The 19,152-nt window shown below is 33.4% G+C and overlaps 2 protein-coding genes across 2 annotated transcripts in view; both read right to left on the bottom strand.

Moving 5' to 3' along the window:
* Window positions 1–4,653, bottom strand: part of LOC138324286 (cadherin-related family member 1-like) — a 99,563-nt gene extending 94,910 nt beyond the window's left edge. The window contains exons 1-3 of the mRNA XM_069269366.1: window positions 2,464–4,653; window positions 734–796; window positions 122–199 (exon numbers count right to left, since the gene is read on the bottom strand). Coding sequence (XP_069125467.1) covers window positions 122–199; window positions 734–785 — 130 coding nt within the window. The 5' untranslated portion in view covers window positions 786–796; window positions 2,464–4,653. The remainder of the gene's footprint in view (window positions 1–121; window positions 200–733; window positions 797–2,463) is intronic.
* Window positions 4,654–8,146: 3,493 nt separating this feature from the next.
* LOC138324285 (cadherin-related family member 1a-like) lies at window positions 8,147–17,160 on the bottom strand. The gene is made up of 13 exons (XM_069269365.1): window positions 17,155–17,160; window positions 16,072–16,122; window positions 15,292–15,381; window positions 14,534–14,623; window positions 13,921–14,037; window positions 13,194–13,319; window positions 12,204–12,279; window positions 11,743–11,861; window positions 11,250–11,450; window positions 9,589–9,753; window positions 9,244–9,405; window positions 8,991–9,018; window positions 8,147–8,268 (listed from the first exon to the last, which is right to left on the bottom strand). Exons 1-10 carry the CDS (start codon window positions 17,158–17,160, stop codon window positions 9,688–9,690), a joined length of 942 nt encoding a protein of 313 aa, XP_069125466.1. The 3' UTR covers window positions 8,147–8,268; window positions 8,991–9,018; window positions 9,244–9,405; window positions 9,589–9,687.
* Between the last annotated feature and the right edge of the window lie 1,992 nt (window positions 17,161–19,152).

Genomic DNA, 19,152 nt, shown 5'->3' with positions numbered 1-19,152 from the left:
TATTTGGTAATTTGACGTTTCTATTTGTATTATTTTGTGTTATTGGAAAATTTCAATCAGTATTTCTCGGAAATTTAAGATAAATTGTTTTTTTTTAATAAAGAGTTAATAACAATTTTACCATTTGGTTGGTTCTCTGGTATAAAACCGTACAGATTCGATGGAAACCGAGGTGGTAACTTCTGTGTTTGAACTGGATCTGTACATAATAATAATTCTTATGTCTTCAGATTCTTAAATGATTGATTTGCTATCATATTAAATTGAGAATCATTGCAAATAGGACTACATACTATGTGTAAAACCTTCGATCTTCGAAACGTTGAAATACACAAGAAACATACAAAACAAAAGTACTGTCTTTCAAATTGTATTCTGTGCTGTGATTTGAATAAATATCAATATATCATACCCTTAAGATAAGTGTCGAATTAAAAGTGGTTATAAAATAAATTATGAACCAACCACCATCACCAATATCCTGGATATCAAGAGAAGATATCCACTCTTTCCTCTACAAGAACGTTTTGTAACGTTGAAGTGCACAGGTTTATATTACTTTGAATTTGAATGGTTTCATGGCTATGGCGGAATCGCTACGTGATGACGAATTTACAGATCAGAGAAAACTTGAGTAACGTAAAAGTTGTAATTGTCAATATGACAAGTATAACACGAACACTCCAGATAAATTATCACAACAATCAAACCTTTAAATAGAATAATTACTCACCAATAGTAAACAAAGCAAACAGGAACACCAGTGTCCGTGCTATTCTCTCCATCGTTGGTATGACTGTTCATATGGTGGTGAATAATTTGAAAAAAATGGCAAGTTGATGGATTTTTAACATTTAAATAAGTGATAGTTTCAAAACCATTTCATTACAAAAAACTCCTTGTGACTCCTAGAAAATTAAAAATCACATTTGATTGCCGTATTCACAATTTTTTGTTTCAAATCTTATTGAGAATACATGAATAAAACACATATAGCACTTAATCCAATATGGATGCCTGCCAGGCATGTTGTTTTCCGATCGATTTGATTTTTAAAAAAATCTTGCTCAACGATAACCCTGGCAGAGAGTGTACATATATTTTTTTCTAAGAAAGAGAAAGCATTTCTATCGTCGAAAACCAAGATGACAAGCTCTCAAACAAGCTAATTTTGTGATGGGGATGGGTATAACATGAACAACTAGTTACCAGAAACATATCTTGACATGCAATTTGAAACAGATAAATTCGGTACCATCAAAAGAAGAGGTACAACAAAGAAAATTTGTCAAAATATAAAATGACCCCTTTCCTCGATTTCATGCACATCTAGGGACCATGGACGCCAGTACATTTTCCTGTTTTGTGAGAGAGAATTAACAATCTTACAAAATTAAAAATGTAAGTTGACCACCGATCGCCATTGTTAATTTTATTCTTACCATGTTTAGATGGTGATTAAAAGGACATTTATAAATGAAATTTATAACATAGAGGTACAGTGGTAACATTATATAATATCTATTATTTCCTGCTAAAGACATGAAATTGTGGTTTTTCCTCAACACTATGCATATGATAATCGGACGGCTAAACGTTTTATGAGACGGCATGTGTACTAAATACTAACTTTTTTCGAGGCTACTAATTTTCACGATTTTCATTTCAAAAGAAGTTCGCACAGATTAACATTCAAGAATTTTAATTTAAATATAAATTCCTATCAATATAAATGATATAAAATCAGTTCGCAGAAATAAACTTTCGCGAATTTACTTGGATTGCGATAGTAAATCTCATGGGAACGTAAGTTTATATAGATTATCCTACACATTACAATTGGCAGAAAGTTTCATTATGTTTCAGATTATAGCAATATGCAATAACTTTCGCTACCAAGAACATGTCACAGTTGCCCACTCAAGTACAGTAGATATGAATCTAAATTGATCTAAGAAGTTCTTTCCCTTTTGGATGATAATGACGTCCTTGAATAGTAAGTAAAATGAATCACTTAAAACGTTTGAGTAAATCATAACCTTTCTTCACATAGTTTAAATAATATGATTACATGATCATACGTAATGACCGGTTTATAAAAAGTGATAAACTACATATAGAACTCCAACAAGAATAAAACGATGGTAATGGAATAACGGATATCCATTGATAACTTTTTAACGATTTTCATTTAACAAAAAAAGATTTAAAGTCAACAAAGAAATCAATTCAAATAATAATTTTGATCTGTCACTTGCAAGAATACCTTAACGCTATGGCGTCCTCTGCAATGGAAAGCCAGCAATCTATATTTGTGAGGCCGCGATGGCCGATTGGTTTAAGTTTTCAGATATACTTCCACTAGACCTCCTTCTCTGCTGCAGGTTAGTAATATTGGGCACGTCATTAAATGACCATGACTATTAATAGCATGTTAAACGTAAATATTCAAAACCTACTAACCGTATGTTTGCTTTTCTACGACTCTGACTCTTCTCTTTTGGATCGACTGAAATATATGTCACTTTTCAGTAACGAACGTTTTTAAGTGAATAAGTATGATGAAGCCTATTTGAAATATGTTGCTTTTATGCTTTATGTAAGTATATCAAACGCAAGTGGATTACCTTACCGCAACAAATGTTCTTTTCACAACAATGTGATTTTTCTGAATCTAACGTAAGAAGTAAATATTATTTTGTATTTGAAATCTTCGTTAAATTGGAACTTCTTGCATTGAGAAATCATGTATTTACTGTTACCCGCCAGCAAATTATCCATTTAGTTCTGAGCATTAATTCATACAACACCTTGTCTTAAGTCATTGCTTAAACAATTTCATAATGTCTCTTACATATCCAGGAATTTCCCAAACGGACAAAAGCAACACCTACCTGGACTGAACAGTATTTCACCAGAACGCCGGTATAGTTAAAGGTTCATGTACCCCATGTATATACGTACACAGTCGGGTACTGGCCATTCCACCCGTTTATCAGTCAAGTGCTGCAAGGAAGGCTATATTATAGTTTTCAACCCGGCTCGGCTGCTTGGTAACAGCATGCGTTTTATCCTGAATTAAATCAGCTCCTTATGGTTCATTTTTGTATATTTTGGTTTTGATTTCGATCTAATTTATTCGACATCTCTCAGCCTTATAAAGTCAACTTTTGTTTACATTGATGTTTCATTTGACAATACTCTTAATCATAACCGTATACATTAAGAAAAACGGTATATCCCATTCACAAGTGCCAGCCAAACTTATGATTTAGTCCTCCAGGTTATTTCCCATAGATAAACTGAATCATCTTTTCTTTATTGGAGTAGTTTGCATACACAATCTAAGAAGGACGTCTTTAGATAAAACACAAATACATTCAAAGACCACAAAAAAAAATCAAACAAAATAATCGTCATGATTAAAAACAATAGTGCATTTCGTTTTGTGTTTTCTTTACCTTATTATCTTACACATTTTTGGGTTGAACACACCTGTGTTTGTTCGTGTTTTCCGTCTTAATGTTCTTACAGGTGTTTTTAAAGCATTTATCTGCACTCTAATTACTCCATTATTCCCTCAATGTTCCGATGAATTAACAAAAAATACCATATCATATTATTTCAAAGAGGATATTATATCAATCGAAGATCTCTTCAATGTTCATAATGTTCAAGCAAACTTTGTACTGGTAAATTGACAGAAAATTAACATATCAAATTATTTCAAAGGGATATTATATCATTGGAATTAAACAATCACAACGTTATCCTTCAAATATTCCAATATACTATGAGTCAGTTATCCTATTCATCTGTCTTTTCGTTATCATATATTTAAACCCTAATGGGTCTGAAAAAAATATAGACTAAAATTAATAATTTAAAAAATATTAAAATGGTATTAGCAAACTTATAGTCATATAAAACTGAATTCAGCATCTGCATTATAAGAGAACATAAACAAGGATTAATAATTGTGAGACTTACCTGTGCAATCGTGAGACTTACCTGTACAATTGTGAGACTTACCTGTACAATTGTGAGACTTACCTGTGCAAACGAACGTGTTCGGTATGATGTCAGTAGTCGTGCATCATTACACTGACTAAAATTACCAAATTACTTGGTTACCTTGTGCCTAGTGTGAACCCAAAATCTTACCTGTTGGATATCGGTCTTCCACTGGAAGCAGGTAGTAATGTAATACGCAATTTGCTTCTAGGTTTATAAAACCAAATTACATAGCGAGAGAATAAACTTATAGTAAGTAAATGATTTACATGGACAATGAATTTAGTAATTAAAGGTGACTTAATCAGATCAGCATCGGGACTCCATTGGAGGGAACAAGGGACATCTGGGTTCAGGGGGATAGTCATAGACGAATTGTTTCGATACAGAATACTAAACAACAAATCTAAATGATATCAGTAAGACATTAAGGTAGATTGCATAGCTATATTCATATCGTCCAATAATCAAATAATTAAACAAAAAGGATTAAAATTATTCTCTAATCATTGTTTGATAATAGTAAAAGGAATTAACATTAAATACTTTTTTTATTTAACATTGCTAATTATCGTCTTTGATTTTCTATACATGTAGTTAACGTCTGGTTTAGATATTACAGTAAATTTGTATTCGAATACAGGTACATCTACAGTGATAACTTACCGATCCTGTCTATCGTGACAAACACAGTTGTCGTCCCTGTATTAGGGGGTGTTCCGCCGTCAGAAGCTATCACCGTCAGTGTATACAGGTTGTCAGTTTCTTTATCGAATCTGGAATTCATTTCCACTGTGATAGTGCCAGTCACGGCGTTCATTCGGAACTTGTCATATCCTCCCTTTTCGATAAAGTATCGGGTAACATTGTTAGGGCTGGTGGCATCGTAATCGTTTGCAGTAACAGTTTTGACGATATGACCTTAAAATGAAATCCATTGAAATTCGATATACCACCAATAAATTGCACTATGATTTTGATAAAATATAGTTTATCAAATACAGTCTAAATCGGATGTCACTGTTAATACTATATATGGTCATTATAGCCAAGTTTCTGGATGTTACAGGTAAAAAATAACACCACAATAAGAAGGAAAATATTAGTTACTCCGGAATATACAGGGATCCGGATATAATAAGGGCCGGTTTAGATAAGTTATACTGTACAAATAAAACAACATACAATATCAGCATATAATGTTTCATAGCTGTCAAGGAATGAACCAAGATTTAATATAAAACAAGTACTGAATTATATATTACTTTCAGTTGAATAATGTACAATCTATCTACTTTCTGCGACATATTTAGTGAAACTCTTTTTAAGCCAATATAGATTTAGGCCGATCTTACCAGGTAATGAGTTTTCAGATATCGTGGCGTTGTAGTAATCTTGTTCAAACTCCGGGGTGTTATCATTTTCATCCTTCAGTTTAAAACAAACAATACATTATGTATACATGTATGTATCCACGTTTATCCTGTCAGTAGAGTAGAGCATTCAAAATGAAAATTGACACAATCAACAGAGAAGTGCCCGAAATTGCAAAACATTTATCTACATCAAGATACTGGATAAGAGAATACCAAGATATTGCTTTCGCGTGTTCTATGTATCAACGATACAAGTAATTCTGAGGACAATCTTGAAGAAGTCATTAGTAAAAATGCTGCATAAAAGTGGTGACACTGACCATGATACGGTATATTTGTTTGAAGGGTGATTCTATTAAACGTTATTTCAGGTCTTCTTATCACATTTATAATCCGTTATACATTTACTTACGTGTACGATGATTACTACATATATGCCTTTACTCCGAGACGGTATCCCAAGGTCATATGCAATAGCAAACAAAAAAGTACGTCCATTATCTGACGAATAAGTGAGGTTTTCGTAGTCCAATGGTTCCGTAGCGGTAAGTTCACCTGTTGTTTGGTTAATTGTGAAATTGTTCTGAAGATTTAACTCTGGAATTTGTAGTCTATATCGAACCACACTGTTATTTGTACCGATTTCATCTGCGTCTGTTGCCTGAAAATTAAAAACAAACGTACACCAAATAGTGATCTATGTCTGACATTGGAAAAGATGATCTTTTCTCTGCGTCTTTAAATATAAAAATCCAAGATGGTTGACTGCCGCTCATCGAACAATCCGATCGCTCTGAAAATGTATTATGCACATCTAGGGTCCTAATAAAACCTTTAATGATATTTGAGACAGATTCCTTCAGTACTTTCTGCGAAATAGCGGTAATAAACTTAAAATTATCAAATTCCAAGATAGCTGGCTGTCGGCCATCTTGATGATCAATCGGTCCCAAAAATACAACATGCACAACTGGCTTTATGGTCCTAGGAAAATATGACATTTGAATAAAAGACCCATTAAGCACTTTATGAGAAATAACTAAAAAAAGAATTGTATAACGTACGATAAAACTGACGCACTAGGGATAACGGACGAAGGGTAATTTGAATTTCCCAACATCGTCAAAACAAAATGTTATTCTGTAGATTGATTTTGCAAAACAAACATTTACTTTATATGAAAATCAGCTATCATGACTGAATAGAAAAAAAATGAAAACAACAGTCATGTTTTGGTTTTGTAAAATACTATTAATTAAAAACCAAATTGTTTTTCATCAAGGTTTCATCATTAGAAACCTACTTCTATCATAACGCGATGTATCGCGTAATCATGCCAATACTTATTTAAACTTGAGAATACAACGAGACGCCCTTGAGACTACCTGGCAATAATCATATAGGAAATTAATTAGATATAGTGTAATGGTAGCCATCTTCGATTTGGGATCAACCAAGATGTGGCAACACTTTGTCGGACCATGTCAGGAGCAAGTTTCAGCCAAATCGCACCGGTAGAACTTGAGAAGAAGTTCAAAATGTATTTTCAAGATGGCGTCTGTGGCGGCCATCTTGGATTTCGGATCAATCCCAAAAATAACAACACTTTGTTAGGACCATATCAGGTTCATTTCATGCAAATTTCAGCCAAATCACATCAGTAGAAAGAACTCAAGAAGAAGTTCAAATTGTTTTTCAAGATGGCGGCTGTGGCGACCACCTTGGATTTCGGATCGACCCCAAAAATAACAACACTTTGTTGGGACCATGTCAGGTTCATTTCATGCTAGTTTCAGCCAAATCACACACCAGTAGAACTCGAGAAGAAGTTCAAAATGTGTTTTCAAGATGGCGGCTGTGGCGGCCATCTTGGATTTCGGATTGACCCGAAAAATAAGAACCCTTTATCGGACCATGTCAGGATAATTTCATGCAAGTTTCAGCCAAATCGCACCGGTAAAACTAGAGAAAAAGTTCAAAATGTGTTTTCAAGATGGTGGCTGTGGTAGCCATCTTGGATTTCGGATCGACCCGAAAAATAACAACACTTCGATTTGGGGTCAACCAGAGATGTAGCAACACTTTGTCGGGACCATGTCAGGATCATTTCATGCAAGTTTCAGCTAAATCGCACAGGTAGAACTTGAGAAGAAGTTCAAAATGTGAAAAGTTACCGCACGGCGGAAGGCGGACGACGACGGACGAAACATGACGACAATAGGTCATCCTGACCCTTCGGGTCAGATGACCTAAAAAGTAGCATCATTGTTCGTTCTTTCATATGTTTTGCAGTAAATGAATAATAATCTATTAATTCACCAAAGTTGACCCGCAGTTCATCATAATTGAAAGGTGTCAACGGTGGTACTTTGACAGGACTGCAATCATGAAATCTAATATAGTATCATCTTAGATATGCAAATAGATTATTCCTATAAATTGCTTAAAATCACACTTAAAAGTTTAAAAACAATAAGGTAAAGACAGCACACCTCCACTGAAACATTCTTGTTCGAGATGACTGTTTCACCATGTTATAACTTGTTTTATTTATAAAACATTTAAGTTACCAATGCTTTTATCGAGAAAAAAACCCATCATTTTAAAGATAAATATCCAATCATTAATTACCATGATAGGAATATGTCCTGTGAGTGTAGCCGTATTTTCTACAAATGATAATACAACGGGATCAGATATAAATTCGGGCCAGTTGTCGTTGACGTCTGACAGTGTAACTGTTAGAGACGCCACAGCCCTCTTGCCTCCTCCATCAGTCAGCACCACCGTCAGGTAGTACGTGTCACATGTCTCCCGGTCAAGGTCACCAGCACTCCCGGTCGTGTAAACCGTGCCGTTTTGTGGATCGATAGCAAATCTGTGAAAGGGGATTTATAAACTTTAAACGGCTTGATTTGAATATTACATTTATTTATAAGGATTTGTTAAAATATTCTTTCATTTTGGGATATATCAAAATTCTTGCTTTTAAAGCAATTGCTAGTTTATTAAGCTAAAAATCTCGGAATAGATTGGAGAATGAACTCTCAAAGAATAAAGAAACAAATAATGCTTCAATTTGATATATTTTCGACTAAAAGAAGATATATTTGAATAAATTATTCTTTTTAATATAAAAGAGAATAATTTGGTTTACTTATAAAATTATGTTCCTATTATATAATTACATATTACAGAATGCCAGAGTAGCTGTCAGCATTTCTATTCTATTCGGAAATTATTTTCAAGGAAAAATTCAGTTGGTAATTTATAAGTAGTATTCAACTTGTTCATAATGTCTCATAAATTTTGTTATACAGATGTTGCTGGTTTTTTTTATTTAGTATTACGTTTGACATATATAAGCAATGAAAATAGTTTTTAAGCATTAAGACATGAAATTTCAACTTATATTACAAATTATAATCAATACATGTATACTCATTCTGCTAAAAATTGAAATGATTTTGAAAGTTTTACCTTCAGCTGTTGGTTGATCATGTATTACTGTGGGATTTTGTAGACATAGTGCCTAAAGTTTGAAATTGTAAAGGAAAAAAATAACTTACATAGGAGAACCTAATGTGTAAATCAAATCACCATATTTCCCAATATCAGCATCTGTCGCCTGTAACAAAATGATTTTCTTTTACTTCAACAACAATAATGTAATATAACGTCATATATTGGAATCGGTTAACAGTGAAATTTTATCTCCAGAAAAGAATTCGTATTAAAAGCCGCGAAATATTGACATCACGAAATTTTGCTACTAACACTCAATTACCTGATGTATTCCACACCTTGCGGTTCAGATACAAAAATAGTCAGATGCTACAAATTACACATTTACCATAACAACAACAACTGGTGTTCCAGGGTTCGAATTTTCGGGAATGGTGGCGCTGTAGTCGTTTAAATCAAACACAGGATCATTGTCGTTTATGTTGTTGATATAGACAGTTACTGTACAGGTGGTAGTTTTACTGTTGTTTACTTTTCCCGTGGCTACAACCTGTGCGTTATAAGGGAAACTTTTACATTGCAGATGCCATTACATGTACTATATTTCTCCAAACGAACACAAATTATGGCAAAAACATATATTCATGACAGAAATGCTGTATATAATTGCTTAATATTATAAATCCGTAATTTCAGATGACTTAAAATGTTACACAGATCAGTACACACTTACGAGAAGTTTAACCATGTCCTCCGTTTCGAAGTCAAATTTAAAACCGTTTTCAAGCCTCATTATGACGGTGGCTCTGCCGATAATGTAGGAAGGGTTAGGTTAAATTCCGTCACATTTAGTTCCATTGGCATAGTTGACTGTCAGGCTAAACTCGCTGTTCAGTCCCTGATAAATAAGATATAAGTTATCAACCAACTTCACAGTAGTACCGACACAGAGAGAGAGACGAGGGGAAGTAACTCAAATTTTGGTTTTCAAAAGAAAGATTTACAGGGTCGCGACCAGTTACCATGATTTTTCTAGGTTCTTAAGGATTTTTTTTTCAAAACTAATGCACAGAAGGTGTTGAAAATCGACATAAATAATCTTTCGTCCATGATACTTCAGTAACAATAGCCATTGTTTAATTTTAATATTATGTTTTTGACTAGGCGCCATTTATTTTCACCGCTAATTGATACAGTTGACGATACCTAAAGTACCAGTTACCGTGATTTTAAAAGTTTAAGGAAATGCTCTTTTAAAAACCTGCTTATTGCACCAAAAATTGGTATGTAATGCAATAGAGCAACCAAAACCTATTTTACATCTTTTAATGGAATGATATAATTGTAATGCATGGTTATTTTGGGATCATGTGACGGATCGAAAGCATCACGAAAAAAAAGACAAAAGGTGCGTCCGAGCAGTGACCGGGGGTATCAATAAACGCAGGATTCAGCTTCTGACAGGTGTAAAATAGACAAACAAAGGTGCAGACGACCTAAAACTAACAGAAATTCAATATATATATATATATAAACTTATTTTGTTCAAAAAGAAGTTAATATAAGATATCGGCATCGGGTAAAAAATGTCTTCTCTCTTACGATCCTGTCCATCCCTGCAACTTCCCGTATACTCCTTCTATCCATGATTTTGCAAACTTTGACCTATTTTGATGCAGACGATTTTTGAATACGTTTGTCAAACAAAATAAATGATGATTTCATGAAATTTCGGATTAACATGCAATGAGTAATGATTTAAGCTATCCCCCGCAATCATTAAATGTTAAAAAATTTGATTTTAAAAGAAAAACGTAAGTTTGTTAGAAAATTTAGTTGCAAATAGGCATTTTCTTTTATTGAATGAATGATCACTTACATGGCTTTCGTAATTTAGCTTTTCAAAACTTTCCAAACTTGTGTGCGCAGAAATCACGTTAACTGGTTGCGACCCAGTCGATGATTTAGGTTTGAATCCCGTCTAGAATTTATATATTTAGGTTTTGTTTTTCAAGTTTTTGTTCCATATTTCCATATTTATGTTTTTATGGTACATTATTCCATATTTCATGCAATATCATTTGAATGTAGGCGTATTATGTTTGTCTGCTGATAGAATTTTTTAGTTTAAACTGTTGACGTATACATTATTTCGTTTTATGCATTTCAACTGTGAACTTGCATATCATTATGTTAAATTAACCTCAGTTCAGTTTAGTGTTTGTTTTGAATTTAATTTGAATCAGATGATCATTAATGTTCTTGGTTGACTTTTGTTCCTATACCGTCCATTTTCAGTTATTTACCGTATCGTCAATACTGTTCAATTGTACAATTCATTGCATTGATGCTTTTTGTTCAGTTATGAATCTTTCCTGTGTTCATAAACTTTACCTGATCCAGATCATACACGTCAATGCCGACGCTACCATCTATGGTCAGAGGAATGTTTGACACCTCCTCGTCTATGTAAGCGTTGTAATGAGACAGATTAAAAGTGGGGACATTATCATCAATATCCTTCACAGTTACTGTGACGGTGGTACTGGCTGTAGAGTTTACAGTCGGCTTTCCGGAATGGATAACTTCACTGGCCTGTAATCATTTGCAAACATTAGCTGTATAATTGGCACTTGGCTCTCCTGGACATATTATTTCGCCTGCCTGCCTAGATGTATAATCAAATAAAACTTTTTAAAAAACCGGTATATATAGGGTAAATAAAGTAAATTATATTTTAGATGAAACCATTCCTCTCTACCTGTATACAAACCTTAAGAATCTTGCCCAATATTACTACAAATTCCAAAACATTAATACCAAGATGTTTACAATAACTTGAAATTTAAAGTTATAGGTAATTAACAAAGACATGAGGGAAACATACCTCAATCTGAAACCTACATACACCTTGGTTATCAAGTAGTAGTCCAGTATCCCTGTCCGGTACCTCATTCAGCAGAAGTTTTCCAGATGTACTGTTTAAAGTAAATAATCTGGAGCAATCTGATAAGGAAGACAAAATCGTAAATGATTTGAAGATATTTTTGCGAAATAATTACATAATCATCGCATTTTGTTTACAGTTAACACGAGGACGATATTGTTAAGAACAAAAGTATATCATTGCTTAGAAATGATTAATTTTCTTTTTATGAATGATTTTTAAGCAAACTATTGCGGTTAATAAGTAAGAACTTTCATGAAGTTCTCAATTTGCTTTGAATATTTTCTGTCTTCAATGAATCATATTCATCTTTTTTTATTTGTGGCAATTATGTTTTATAATATTTTATTTTTATTTTACATTCACATGGTTGTGCTATGGACTATAATTTATCAAATCACCTGAATCATAAAGTCTGTACTGGATTTGACGAGGACTTTCTCTGTCACCATCCTGAGCTAGGATGTCTTCTCCAGCCTGAGAACAATTCAAACATGAACCCTTTCAATACTTTAAATCAATAGATACCTAACAAAACTTAATTCATAAAAGATAACTTTTAACCGTTTTCAATTTTCGTGATCATAGAAACGTCCCGCGAAAATATCATCATCGCTTAGTTAACCAGATATACGGTATATATCAACCTATTTTGCAATAAATTAAACAAAAAATCAGACAATCACTGAAAAGCGAAAAACTATGTTAATCATTAAATGCTGATATGACCCATTAGACTTAATTCCGTTACTCTGATGTTAGTGATTCGGACAATTATCGCGTGCAGCGAGTTATTTAGAACAAGTGGCCCAAAGGGCCTTAACGGTCATCTGACTACCTTGGCAATAGTAAAATTAATTATATATGGTGTCACTTTGTCAGGACCATGTCAGGATCATTTTCAATTTCTTTCAACAAATTTTATTTCAAACAAGAGGCCCAAGGGCCTTAACATAAAGGAAATTAATTAGATATAGTGTCATGGTAGCCATCTCCGATTTGGGATCAACCAGAGATGTAACAATACTTTGTCGGGACCATGTCAGGATCATTTCATGCAAGTTGCAGCCAAAACGCACCGGTAGAACTTGAGAAGAAGTTCAAAATGTGTTTTCAAGATGGCGGCTGTGGTAGCCATCTTGGATTTCGGATCGACCCGAAAATAACAACACTTTGTCGGGATTATGTCAGGATGATTTCAGATGACCTAAAAATCCATATTTACATTTACCAGGACAATTTATTTTTACGCAGATCAATGAAATAATATGCATTAGTTGTACGATCGTACGGTTGGCTTATAGGGTTAAACATTAACAACTAAGGTCATTTTATGGCAACTTCCCCTGTATTGTACAACAGCGGCTAGATGCTAGAATTCACGGACTTACCCATGAGGAGTTTTCATTGAAGGTAAATATGTAAGGGAGCCCCTGGAAACGTGGAGGCATGTCCTGAACGTCCATCACTTTAATTGTTAGGTCAGCGCTCCCGGTCATGGAGGGGCTTCCTTTATCCTAGAAAACGAGGCAAATCAGCGAAATCAATGTTATTTTTGTTTTTTGTTTTTTTAGAACAAGAGACTTTTCATTTTAGAATATTTAGCTAACCTTGTCAAATAATTATTTATGCACTGCGAAAGAGAAAACATTGGAGAATAACAATAACATAAAAGATTAACCAATATCGTAAATACAACATCCATCTCATTAAAAATTTGATGCGCATAATTTATAACAATTAGTCTTAGCAGAAGTATCAACAATGCCCGAGCTAACAATTCGAAATATTTGGATATAGTTTGTTTCAAAATAGAATAATAGAAGAGCTGTCCGTAACGAAAAGATAAAAAAAAGATAATGAATGGGGACGAGTGTGTGAAGTATTGTTGTAACACAATACGAAAAATGATGAAATGCTACACACTACATGGATATATATCAAGAATAATAAAAAATGTACTGACCTGGTATTTTGAAAAGACATTTTGTCCGAAGAAGTTGATAAAAGACAATTGTACATCTTAACAGTCATTTATTTGGAGCATTTATTAAGAGCAGGCATTCTTGTTTTCAGTTCTAATAACTTGAAACTTAGATACTTATATCTGTTACCTACCACAGCCGTTATGGTATACTGGTAAAAACTTAGGGTCTCATAATCCAGGGCTTGGTTAAGAGTTAAATTCCCATTATTTGGATCGAAGCTGAAGACACCTTCATATAAACCTGAAGACTATAATTAAAAGTAGTATAGCATGTACGGCTGTGAACCTCTAGTGCAAGAACACTATACCGTTTTTAATGACTGACAAATATAATAATTTCTCACATACCTACGGTTGTAATACTGACTGGTATTATATAATACACTCATTTCGCCCGAGGCTGTATATTAGTAACCCTTACAAAATGTCAACAAAATTACTGGCGTCAAACGTCAACAAAATTACTGTTTTCTTGGTAAATTTTTAACACTCAGAGACTAGGCTGATTTTACTATAAAAGTTACAAGCAACGGGATTTACGTTCAAAATATTACGCAATTTTCATGGAAAGTTGACTTGTAGTCGCGTTTTTTTTCGAACTTACTTCAAAATGGCGGGATATCATAGTTGTAAAATTGCAATAAAACGTCGATATATGAGAGAAAAATGCTTTTTCATATGTCGATATGAAGGATAGAGATATTCTACCCTATGCACACCTATTTTATACATCAGTGAACTTACTTGTAAATGAAATTCAAAATCGCTGTTCACTCCATCATCGGCATCTATTGCCGAAATATCCGCATCATAAGTCGATGGATAAATCGAGGTCTATAAATGGAAATGAAATAAAGGTTGATCACTCGATTAAAATGACTATTTATTGATATTGATAACTATAAATCGTCAATATTTAAAAGTCATGCTGCTAAATTTAATATGGTATTAAGTGGGTATGATATTGATTCAAACTATGGTATGTAAATCATTATAAATACTTTTTTTATAATTTGATATTGAAAAATCGTCTGACTATCATTTCCTCAGTTTTGTTGTCTCTTTGAACGTATACCAGAAATATTACATTGTTTCACCTACAATCACCGATTTAAACCTTAATGATTATACACTGCCCTCTAAAAGTTCATTTAAATATGTTAAACTTCGCTGGCAATTAATCTCTCAAAAACTAATTAGAGAAGATAAAACACTAATACCTGTATCAAAAAGATTTACATTTAGATTTTCTGTGCTTTACGTATATTTGCAAAACTGCACGTGTAACGTGTGGAGGGCAGTGTATATGTCTGTTTCTGTCGCTAATTTGAATTTCAGAAGAATCTGTGTAGAGACACCTCCACATATAACAAAATTCACTGAAATTAGGTTACCAGGCTTTGGCATGGACTCAACACATCACGTTTCCTATTCATTTTTGTGTGTTAATTTTATAATACACAGATACTATCGTGTTAGTATCTATATCTCTCACACTTTACCTCAGGTATTTCAAATATATATGCCGGTCTCCTGAATGCAGGTGCGTTGTCATTGACATCACTGACATAGATACGTACAAAACCTGTTACCTGAAATTGACAAAAAATCGCATAAAGGTCATATTATTTCCTTGAAATTAATCTATCGTACAATTAAGTTGATTCTAAATTTTAACTCACAATGACACAAACCATTTATCGAATTTTATTGAGCATTCTTGCCATTTTGTAATATAGAATCAATTACTTTCGGTAAGGTATAGCGGCGATCATATAAAGGAAAAAAACACAAATATCGCTATGTACATAATTGTATCTACGAATAAGTGTTTGTTTGTTTGATTAATTAACGTCCTATTAACAGTCAGGGTCATGTAGGAAGTGTGGGCGTGTGTTTTGGGATAATGCGGTATATTCGTGTCTTCTTGTATAATTCAACACATGTTTTGTAACTGCATTGTGTTCTACAGTTTATGTAGCAAATCCTTTATCGTTGTCATTGCATGCGATATGTGGTAAAATGAGTCCTATAACAAATTTCAAAGCACTTTATATTAGACTCTGCACACCTACATAGGTTAGCAACAATATGCATCTTTCATCCCTCCAGCTTTCGGGCTTCTATTTCAGAGAATACCTTTCAATTAACGTATCACCGAGATACTCAGAGGAGGGGGATTATCAAGGATTTGGAAAATTGATACACTAATGTATTTCAAAATGAAAAGAAATGTGCATTAGTAATCATATCATATAACTACTTATTGCGTTGCATCTTACCGTGTTTGCACCATCACTTGCTGTGAAAGCTAACCTTACATCTCTCTGTCCCTGTAGAGATCAAACAATACGATTAAATCTATTCAATACTAGATGAATGTATTCTTGAAATTTCAATTTCATCATAAATTACTTTTGACGGGGTACACACATGGTCAACATTGAATAAATATCATTTTAAATTGTCTTTTACATTGTGTACTTCTTGCAACTTTGTATCACTCGACCTTATAATCCATTGATCGAGGTCAGTTCATAGATAATATCTAATACATCGACGTACCGTTTTTGCAAGTGGAAGTGTTGTTGATAAGGTAATACTGATATATTTCGTTCACTATTTAAATCAACCTTATCACATGGTAGATGAATTTATAATGTCAATACATCTGATATAAATCTGATAGCCACTCTATTGCAATGCTTTAACATTAGGATCAATGAAAGGGACGTAACTGATAATCTTGATTTAAAACATCAGCACGACTATAATACAATTCTCATACAATATAATGTGGGAGCTTTTGAAAAAAAAAATTATTATTATTTTTAAGTAAAAGTAATCAATAGACTGTATTGAACAGTGATTTTGTATCAAATACATGTAGTTGGTTGGCAAAATAGTGGTATTAAAAACTTGAATGACTAATAAAGATGCCACACTGCTGACGAATGGTATTTTTTCTTCTTTAAAAAACAGCAGCAGACGAATTAGTATTTTTCTTCGGTTACAAAAGTTACTCTCTTTACACCATTACCAGTATTAGAAATTTCTATTTTTTTCCCTTCAATATGAAAATATCAAAAACAATTAATTGCACCTGAAAAAAACTCCATGGCGCTATGCCCTATATGGAATGAAGTACCAAAGGCAAAACGAACTATTTTATAGTATTTCTGTGATAATTAGACACATATATACACGATTAGACATCCGTTATTGTTCAAATGATGAGTATCGTTTATGGTTTGTCGGCGGTGGAGTTTAATTGATATTATTATAGAACAATGAAACGAATAATGTATATAAGAGGGAAATGAAATATATTTGATTGTTTTAAAAAGACTTAAAATTGATCCAACGTGCATGCTGGATTAGCATCTATCATTCCATTTGTTTTAATGAAATTTTTTGAAAGTGGGTTTTTGTACTGTTTTAAGCAAGTGTAATGAATTTTGCAAAAATTAGTGAGGAAAGGGTATGTCGTTTGTTTATGTTTCTGTTTATCCAAAACAAAACTCTCACCCTGTCGTAATCGAAACAGTCCGAGTTTAGGGGTAGACATCCCCAATCACAAAGCCTTCACTGGTATCTGTCTCCGTCAAGGAAACACAGGAACTGGTGAAGTCATCGTAAATCCCGAGCGTGATGACGTCATTATTAGGGTCAGTGACATTAAAAGATGTAATAAGGGAACCTGTAGGGTGAAAGTAAGGCAGCACAAAGGTCTAGATAATATTGTATTTGTGGAAAATTGCTAAAGCTACAAAAGATGGACGTCATTTGAAATAAAAGCCTTTCATTTGCAGTATTCTTTTTCCAATTTATCAGCAGACCAGTCTCTCTCTATATATATATATATATATGATCTTTGAGATTTGAGTTCATGTTATAATATCTCATGAAGTGAACACAAATGTAAGATAACTACAACAACCTAAATGTTGGAAAATCGCAACGTAAAAATGTTTTTGCAAAAATTCAAACAAGAAGCGGCCATTTTGTCACTGCGTGCTCAGCCAATGAAAGTCGCTTCAGGTTATATTACACTAGTGACGTATACAAAAATATTACATTAGTTGTCACTAGACTATAAATCTACATATCTATATAGTTTAACATTTTACACAAGTTTGGCAAAAGATACCGTAATCTTACCGTTTGTTGTGTTCTCTGGCATAAATCCGTAAAGATTCGATGGAAATGTAGGAGGTAATTGTTGGGTACAGCATGTATCTGTTTATAATATTAAACTTTCCATTACATCTCCTATTCAACTTTTTATTTCTAAATCTGATTGTGTAACAAGAGGCCCATGGGCCTTAATGGTCACCTGGTATTTGATACAAATTACTTATGTCATTTACTAGCCAACTGATGTCTTTTGATCACGCAATCGGAACATAGATCTTATAGACCAACATACAAAGTTTCATTAAGCTTGGTGCATATTAACTCACAATATCGTGTTCAAAAGGTTCAATAATTAATATTGAAAAGGGCAATAACTCCTTAAGAGTCAAATTAAGTTGAACTTGTCCGAATTCTTTCCAATGTTAGTCTACACACAAAATTTAAATGAAGCTGGATGCATATTTGCATACATATAATTATCGTGTTCACAAGGTCCAATTATATTTATTACGGACATCGCACGACGCACGACATACGACGCACGACGACGGACAAAAGATAATCACAATAGGTCACCATAACCTATGGTCAGGTGACCTAAAAATCTCAGACCGGTAACTATCTTTTAAACACATACACAAGTATGGTACATTAACATAAAATATATTATTCATCATACAATTCAATGCATTTAACCGTTTGATTCCAACTTAGCCGAATAATTTACAAACTCAGAAGTTCACAGATATTGAAGATCAACTGAATTCGAAGACAATTTCGGCATTATGGCCTTCAATAAAGTTCCTTTCATCCTTCTCTAGGTGGTATTTATAGTGATATTTTTCAAGGTTAGAAAGTATTGTTGAAATGTTATATATCAAGTTTACGGACTATATCAAGTGCTATTCCATTTATAGGTAATGAGTCATACGGGCGATACATTTTATACCATCACTCACCAACACAAAGTAAAACAAAAAGGAAAATCATATCCTGTGACTGACTCATTCTCATTTGTATCGTTCTTTATGTTAAGTGTTTGATCTGGAAAGAGGAAAACGTAAACAAATATATTGTAATGAAACAGTTGTAATATTAGTTACATGTGCATGTTCGAGATATAATTAGAACGTTCTAACTCAGCTTTAACGCAGACTGAAGTAACCATTATGATACAGTGTATAACTTGTAATTCGACTGCTTGTGTGATCAGTATTTCTTACTTT

The sequence above is a fragment of the Argopecten irradians genome, chromosome 5 (assembly GCF_041381155.1).
Source record: "Argopecten irradians isolate NY chromosome 5, Ai_NY, whole genome shotgun sequence".
Taxonomy (NCBI): domain Eukaryota; kingdom Metazoa; phylum Mollusca; class Bivalvia; order Pectinida; family Pectinidae; genus Argopecten; species Argopecten irradians.
The sequence above is the reverse complement of the archived record's forward strand: the minus strand, read 5'-3'. Positions and strand labels throughout refer to the sequence as shown.

What these genes read in the sequence shown, in the direction of transcription:
- LOC138324285 (XM_069269365.1), bottom strand. An exon ending in TATGTAGGTTTCAGATTGAG is followed by an intron (nt 11,451 to 11,742) that starts GTATGTTTCCCT and finishes AAATGATTACAG; the next exon opens with GCCAGTGAAGTTATCCATTC. An exon ending in ACGTGTATGATCTGGATCAG is followed by an intron (nt 9,754 to 11,249) that starts GTAAAGTTTATG and finishes CTTATTTATCAG; the next exon opens with GGACTGAACAGCGAGTTTAG.